Raw genomic sequence first — 8,874 nt, 5'->3', positions numbered from 1 at the left:
ATTTTAAAAATACTTAAAGATAAATAATATAAATATACGTTTGAGAATTTAATAATAAATAACATTAAATATTAAAAAAAAAAAACCAAAGTTATGAGAAAAAAAGCTAAACGACTTTTTCAATCATGTAACTTCGTGCCTTTTAACAAGTCACTGACATTTTAATAAATTTAATTGTCTTTATCACAGACTCACCTAAACTGGGACTAGAACTGTTACTATCATCTTTCCTCGATACATATTTGGGAGATACATGTTGTTCCGATAGTTCAGGTTTACAGTGCAGCGGACAATTGTTCTTTCTTCTCGGGAATTGTTCCGTTGGCTCCTGCTGATATAACAAATCGCTGTGATACCATATTGATGATTGCGCTGTAACTTTTCTATAGAACGGAGTAATAGCGGAGCTCGCGTTTAGAAATTGTATCAATCGCGAAACTTTCTCTCGATGAGACACAATATCTTACTCAGTTTACTCAGAATCAGCTACAGACGTTCGTATAGTCAAAATACATTCGAAGACAAAGTTTATATTTCTCTCGATCTATTTTGCGTATTTTTTTTATTAATAATTAAAATCTATTTCATACATATTTCATCATATTATTCATAATTTACATTTTAAATCTCTTTCACTTATAAATTTCTTATATATTTATCACTTATATATTTATCTTTTAATCGATTTTTTTTCCAGTTCTTCTTTTATACTATTCTTATCTATTCTTTTATTCTTTTATACAGTATTGAAGGTATCATCTTCCGTTATATCGTTTTATTTATGTATGCTGGAACGAACGGCTGACACCGATCCTGTTTACGCTATTATCCGCAGGAAGCTGCACGATTTTCAGAATTATTAATCTGATCAATCTGAATCAGAATTGCACGCACAACGGAATATTGACTCAATTTTATTATATTCAAATAGGAAATTGGATAATGGTTTACAAAATGCTTCGCGTATTACAAGAAACAATATGCATGTGCATTACGTGCATCCGTTTTACCGATCTATTCTCCTCTTGGAAATTCAGAAATACTATCCTGGCTAATTTGTCTAAGACCAGCGATCTCACGATACTCGGTACGCGAATGCCCCGCACACCACGGTGATGCAAATTCAACGTCACGACCGCTAGACCGGATGCGAACGATACCAGACAAATGCTGACGCCATAGTAAAGACCTGAAAGCATCAAAAGAAAAAGTACGAATAAATAGAATAATAATGAAGAAATTGAGTGGTAAAAATTGGAAGGTAAAAAATTTGAACGAGTCCAAATTAGATGATTAATAATATAATTTTCTTTACTTTAAAAATAGCAAAAACCACTCGCAAAACATTTTACTTATATTAAAATGACAAAAAACATGAAACGTTTCAAATTTAACTTACAATTAGTCCTTTTCAATCATAAAAAATTACAAATTTGAATCATGTAAAAACTTTAAGTAAGTTTTCACGGCTGAGAAGGATTAAGTTAAGTTTGAAATGTTTTTTGTCATTTTAATATAAGTAAAATTCTATTATTAGTCTTTTATAACAATTTGGACTCTTTTAAATTTGTTAGCTTCATTTAATTTCTTCATTGCTTTTCATATTAGTCCCTTAATTGGTAAATTAAGTCCAAAATTAGGAAAAATGCATTTATTATAAAAGTAAAAAATATTAAGAATATTTGTTTTATCAATTTAATTTACTTTGATTTTGTTCTTATGTATTTCATAAAAAATAAAAATCAATTTTACATCATAAATAAAGTGATCGTAAAAAAATAATAACTGGAATAGTAACTTAAGTCTAGTTTTTTCTACAGTCAAAAACAATTCAAAGAATTTTTATACAAATATTCATCTCTTTTATAAAATATTGAATTAATATATATTTAATAACATATTTAAAATATATAAATATTTATTTAAATTAATACAACAGACAGAATTAAAAGAATCGGATAAAATATTGTTATTTTTATTTGAGGAAATTTGCTGAATATGATGCACTCGTTGTATCTTGTTAAGAAAATTGTTTACCACAAACCGTTGTCTAACCATTAAACAAAATTCTTTCTCCACTTGAGTAACAATTCCGAACTATTTTTATTTGGTTTTCTCGTTGTTCTTTGAGTACACTCTTTCGGGATTCTTCTTTGAAGACTACATTAGCAGAAATGAGACGCTATTCAATCTTGCAAAGACGGCTAACCGTGTCTGAAGGAAATCCCAGGTGCATTTTACCACAGGTTTTTTAATGAATAACGAGCAACTGTAACCTTCGTTATACATTACTCTGGTCTTACATTAGTTGCTTTCAAGTCAATTTCAAGCTTACTACGTCAACCAATTTAAAGTGTTAATTTTAAAATTAACTAAAATTAACTAAAAACAGGGTAATGCGAACCAAAATCACGATAACATTTTGCGTCGAACAATTCCAAATTAACAAAATTAAGTGATTTTAAAATTCGAAAATATGATTTCGGAAAAATATTTGTCATAATTCGACCAAATATAATGACAGCATAAAAAAAAATTGATGAATCGTAATATTTTAAAAATATTTTGGATATGTAGAAATGTTTTTGAATTTTAAATTAAAGTTTTTAATTTAATTAACTAATAAAGTACTTACTTATCAGTGGCGTCTTCTCCGTGGGCGGTAAAGTTTCGCGAATGGTCATCAGAAACACTGTCATAGATAGAAGGGCCGAGATGCCGAGGGTGACTTTCTCTCCCGACTCGGAGGGCACGTAGAACACCAGCAGGGCTGGAGAGCAAACAAAAACAGCGTTCGCGAAAGTTTCACCCTTACCGCGAAATATTGAATCCAAGATATTCCACGAGACTTCGATTTGAAGTCTCGTGACAAACTCAAAAGTTTGTAGATCGAGAATGGAGTAACCGCAGAACTGTAGGAAAAAAATGATAAAAAAAGGTGAGTCTCGGGTTGCTTTTTTCTCAGTTCGATAAATTTAAATTATTAAGTTTTCCGTATTTTTTGTTTTCATTAAACATTATTATATTTAGCATATCAATATCTAAATTATTGATTGATATCACGATAACTTTATAGAATACCAGTTTTCCAGTTTTAATTTTTATTTGAGTCTTAAGATATTTATAATTGATTCTTATTTCAAGATCGTTCTAAGTAAAGTAAGATGCTAATATATAATTCTCTAAATTCATAACATCTTAAAATTGTGCTTAAAATGATCCTAAATATAAAAACCAATTACGAGTTATACCGGTCTTAATCTTGCGAAAAATATTAGTAAATATTCGTGCAAAGAAAATGAATTTAAATTTTGTCTATTTTTTACTATTACTGTGTAAAATAATTTATGAATTCTCTTGACCAAACAAAATCATATAAATATTTCCCAATAATTCATAGTTGTCCTTTTTTAATTGTTCTATACCATCAATTTTATCATCGGAAAACCATTGCGTTGTTCCATTTGTCCGACAGTGCCTTGATTGCTCTACTGGGTCTTATATTCTGTTATTTCAATGTGTTTTTTTTATCTATTTCTATATATACCTTATATACATCTATCCTACATATACCTTATACGTTAATTTCTTTACTCTCTTAAACTTTCGCTGGCATAAATTTTAATTCCTCCGTCAGTAATAGGGGCTTTCCAGAAACAAAGTAAATTTTTTATTGTTTCAGATTATAAAAGTTTAAAAAAATTCTAGTATACTTTTCAAAACTTTAACAACATGTTTTTATCATTGTAGAAGCCAGATTACAGACCATTATATTATCTACATATTTAAATTTATCTACCAAGATTCATAATAAAAAAGTAGATCGTGCCATTGCTAGAGAGACTTTTATTATGTCCTACTTTCCATTTTTTTTTGTCTATAAAATTCATTTTTTACTCGATAGGTAATTGCTGTTCTGTTAGCTTGGCGCTAATATCTAACAAGTTCTCGGAAAATTTCTTTCATTATCGATAAATGGCAGCAGAAATGTAATGAAATGCTTCGGTTTATGCCGTTTCCTTAAAGGCGATCACTTAATTTGTTTTCCCCCGTACAAATCCTAACGCTATTAGACCCAATATTATTTTTCGAATTCTCATCTTCCTCCTCCTTTGCATAATGTTACATAATATTCGAAGATCATTTTTTTACGCTTTTACAAAGAATTAACAAAGAACTTTAGAAATTTAGTAATTACGTATTTTTCTTTTACTGCCTTATAATATTTTTATGATTATAATATTTTTATGAGAAATATATATTTTTCTTTTTCTTAATTATATTATTGTAATATTAGAATATATGTAGAATGATTAAAAGTAAATATTTCTAGATAATAAGAAAGTGTATTAAACTAAAACATTTTTTTTTTTTGTTATAAAAAAAAATAGATACAAAGATAATTTGTATTAAACTAAAACATTTTTTTTGTTATAAAAAAAAATAGATACAAAGATAATTTTGCTTTGTAATTTAAACAATAATTACAAAAATATTTAATGTAAAAAATTTATGGCAAGCAATTAATCTTTTAGATATCTTTATAGAAATTTAATTGACTTTAAACTTATCAAGTAATCTGTTTTCAAAATATTCTTGACATATTTCTATGTATATTTTTAATAAATGTATATTTTTATTAAAATTTCGAATTTCTTTCAAACATGTATATAAAAGCGATAATCATGCATTTTAATTTTTTTATCAAGCAATAATAAATTTCCAACTAGAAATGATTGGTTGAATCGATTGACTAGTGCTATCGACAGACGTCGATCCAATTATTTTTAGCGAAGTTTTAACATGTAATTTGCTCGCATAGCTATTAATAAGGTTTTTTTCCACCGAGATTACGAAAACTATTCTGGAAATTCATAAGATTCGCATTTCGTGCTAATAGGGACAATCTCAATTTTCTCATGCAAGCAGGTCGTACGAAGAGTGCGGAAAGATCGGAAGAGAGAGTATACTTAATCTCTTATATGACTTACTACTACTTTGTAGTTTCAAGGTTTATTTATGAAATTTACTTCGTAACTAACGATAAGAGCTGTTATTTCCTTTAATAAACGAGGTCCTCGAGATTATGTTATATCACATATCATTAATTCACAATCTTAAAACTTCACTCATGAGATTCAATTTAATAATAGATGTCTTTTCATAAAAAAGTTTTTTGTGAAAAGATATTTTTAAAGAAAAATAGTAATCGATTATTTTATTCATTTTTCACTGAATATGATGTAAAGATCGATAAATGAGCGCGTTAGATTGTTTACAAAAAAAATTGTTCGTATTTTCAGAATAAATAAAAAAGCTTCGAAGAGAGAGAGAGAGAGAGAGAGAGAGAGAGAGAGAGAGAGAGAGAGAGAGAGAGGGAAAGAAACAAATCATAGGTATAATAAAGATTTTTTATTATGTAACTTATTTCTTCGGGACCTTTTTCTTGTACATATTATTTTTAGAATAAAGCTGCTAATGGTGCAATTATTAATTATTTCAAATTTTTTTTCTTAAATATATTTTCAATGTAAGATATAAAATGAGATATAACGCCGTTAATTGTAATATTAGAACTTTCTAAATCAGGAATTATAGTAACAGTATTTTGAATACATACAAGTACCGAAAAACAATTATTATGCCCTTTGATGTACGAACATTAGTTCGATCTACTGCAAGTCACTAACTTGGGCATTCCACGCTGTTTCACTCAGGTATGCACATTTATGTAGTCTACTTACCAACGCCATTAATTAGTATGCAGGGTAGAATCAGATTGAAGACGTAGAACATCGGACGTCGTCGTAAGCGAATTTCGTAAGTGATGTCGGGGTACGGTTCCTCGCAACAGGAATAATACTCGATGTTTCTACGAGCGGTGAAGTCCAGAAGATGAAACTCGCCGTTCGCCTGATAATTGCTCACGTCCCCCTGCTCGCTCTGTCTCTCCAGTTCGAGCTGATGTTCGCAAAATTTCCTCATAAATTACGCAAGACACTATGACAACTGACGTCGCAAATTGCCGTCGTTTGTCTATAAAAACTAGTTCTACATTAATCGCAAACTTGTTAGGACAGCAAGAGATTCTCAAGAGTAAAAGATTGAACGTTTGAACATTTTTTGATTGAGCCGTCATATTTTTCAAGATCTGCTTAAGATAAAATGAGATGTGTAAGATTAACAGGATTAGGAAAAGATATTTTTTTAAAGGATAAAATATCGTGTCTTTTTTTTTAACATGTTTTTAATACTTCATTACACGCTTTAAACAATATTATAAAAAACATATTTAAAATATATTTAAAACATTCATTAAGCATGGGATTTAAACAATGGAAAACATGTTTAAAATATGATTTTTATCAACCTGATAAGATAGGATAAAATGCGAGGACATCTTATTCTATCTTACATAAGCAAGTTCTGAAAAATATAGTGGAACGAAAAATATGGTGTTCAATCTCTCTTGTGAGATCTCTAGTTTTAAAATTGACGCTCCACAGATTGACTATTGCGACAAATTTGCGATTTGATTTGCATTTAATGTAGAACCAGCTTTAAAACGGCAAAGTTTTGCGAGTAGTAAAAAATATCAATTGAAAGCAGGTTTTTGTTATTTATCGAACATCGCGTCCTTTTGCTAAACATGAATGGAAACTAACGTCTAGAGTCGGTTCGGTTTATCGACTAAAAGTTAAACTGACAGCTGACAGGCCGAATGTCTGTCGTTGCGATCCAGAATGTTTTGTATAACGCGTAATAACTTTTCATCGAGCTGATACATGTTTTATTAATAATGACAAATCGAGAGGTTTATTGCGGTCGTACGAATGGGAAAAGAATTAAAAGACCAAAATCGAATTTTAAATTGAAGTAGAATATTACACGAATCGAACAGACACTCTCAATTGAATTTTAATATAATCTTTGTTTTACTTTTATCACAATTTCTTCTGTATCTCGTAACAAGTAATATGTCACATCATTTACCTATTTATTAGATCCTTATTTTCTTAAATGATAAAAATCGAATTTTTAATTGAGATAAAATATACAAACAGAATAGACATTCTCAATGAAATTTTAAAATAATCCTTGTTTTACTTTTTATAGTAATTTCTTTTTTCGTAGATCTCGTAACAAATAATATGTCACATCATTTATTTGTTTACTCAATCAACAAATTCTTCAAAAAATTCCTAATTGGAACAAGAACTTCGACTTTTTTTTATGAAAGAGAAACCTCTTGTCAAGTTTTCGCTTGGGAAATTAATGATGGCCACTGAAAATCCGACCACACGAAACACGAGAAATGATTAATGCGCGAAGAACTTTGAAAGATTCTCTTAGACAAGCATTTTACACCGCGATGACGTTCTTTACGCGACGAGGAGAAAACGGCGGCAGTAGCGACGGCAGCAAATGTATTCAACGCGAAGAGATAGAAAATGGGAAAACTCTGTGAAAAAGATAGGCAGGGTGCTCTCGGCGCAGAGGCGAACTGAACGGTTCTCGTATTGAATTCTTCTCGCGATGTTGGGATTAAGCTCTTCGATCTGCCCGAACCAGGGCAATTTTTACGACTTGACGGCTCGGCGTTTTCGATTCCGCAGCTGTGTTAAGCGTTCCCGAACTTCCAAAAGACCGATCGGCTTCGCTTCGCAAACAAATGTACGTTTTTTTCCTTTCGTTCATTCGTGTCGCACGCACAATTCATTCTGCATCAAAATAGTTTTTTGCTACGTATTTCTCCTAATACCGAAAAAAATTAGCTATCTAAAACATAAAAAGATACAAAAATGTTCGGCGATCTTTATAGTAATTTCAATATGCATCTAAATATAAGATTTAATCTGCAATAAATATAAGATTTAATCTGCAATATTCATTCTTTATTTTTGTCTTTCTAATCGATACGATTTCGCATTTCGCATGAATTATATAATATATACTGATATACCAATACTTCAGACTTCAGATAATCGATAAGGTATCTTGCTGAATGATATCTACCAAAACCATAAAATATTCCGCGATCCTAAATGAAGGTGAATATAAAATCGTGAATTATGAAATTCTGTTGAACGCAAAAATTAATTCGATTTAAAAAGAAAATCTGCAAGACGAATTACCATTGTGCGCTGTCTATATAATAATCGCTCTCCCATATTTTTAAATGATTCTAAAGTTTTATGAGACCCAATGAAAACATTGACTAATTAGAACATGTCATTCGAATTATCTCTTATATAACACTTATTTATTTAAAATATATCGATATCTTTGACTAACAACTCAACTGAAATCAATCTCTTGAAAACGATTTAATAAATAGGCCTTCAGAATCAATTTTATATCCGTTACCTATGTATTTGCAATCGCGATTTAACCGAGAAATTTAAATAAAATGTGTTTTAAACATTTTTAACATAGTCTTGATAGTCATCTAAACTTTACTTCTCATGATTCAATAAAAAAGATGATTCTTAAAAAAAGATGTCGTTCGTTTATTTCAAAAATGATACATAACTCATAAAATTAAGGAAAAGAAAATATTTCTTTCTTACGAAAAATTATTTTTCAAAAAAGATGATAAAAAAAATCATTAAATTGTCACAATTCGAAAAAATCGTTTTTAAGAGTTGATATGAAAATAACAAAAATAACATTTGATTGATGTATTAAAAATATTTTCTTTTTGCCGATATTATTTGAGTAGTAATTATTATTTAATAATTTTCTGTCAGACTTAACAAAAAATTATTATGTTATTTTATCATTTTCGTTTCAATCCTTAAAAAACTATTTTTTTAGTATAACAACTTTAATGATTTTTCTAAAACCATCCTTTTCGAATTATAATGTTTTGAT

The 8,874-nt window shown here is 29.2% G+C and overlaps 2 protein-coding genes across 2 annotated transcripts in view; both read right to left on the bottom strand.

Annotated features, from left to right (window-relative positions):
* The window catches only part of LOC108694877 (neuronal acetylcholine receptor subunit alpha-7-like), a 22,105-nt gene that overhangs the window by 697 nt on the left and 12,534 nt on the right, over positions 1-8,874 (bottom strand). The window contains exons 5-8 of the mRNA XM_018204568.1: positions 5,745-5,961; positions 2,636-2,770; positions 1,011-1,189; positions 196-331 (exon numbers count right to left, since the gene is read on the bottom strand). Of these exons, the coding sequence (XP_018060057.1) occupies positions 196-331; positions 1,011-1,189; positions 2,636-2,770; positions 5,745-5,961 (667 nt within the window). The remainder of the gene's footprint in view (positions 1-195; positions 332-1,010; positions 1,190-2,635; positions 2,771-5,744; positions 5,962-8,874) is intronic.
* LOC108694876 (disintegrin and metalloproteinase domain-containing protein 10) overlaps positions 1-8,874 on the bottom strand; it is an 88,029-nt gene that overhangs the window by 78,597 nt on the left and 558 nt on the right. The window lies entirely within an intron of this gene.

This window comes from Atta colombica, unplaced genomic scaffold (genome assembly GCF_001594045.1).
Source record: "Atta colombica isolate Treedump-2 unplaced genomic scaffold, Acol1.0 scaffold125, whole genome shotgun sequence".
NCBI classification, from domain to species: Eukaryota; Metazoa; Arthropoda; class Insecta; order Hymenoptera; family Formicidae; genus Atta; species Atta colombica.
This window is presented reverse-complemented; position numbering and strand designations above follow the sequence as displayed.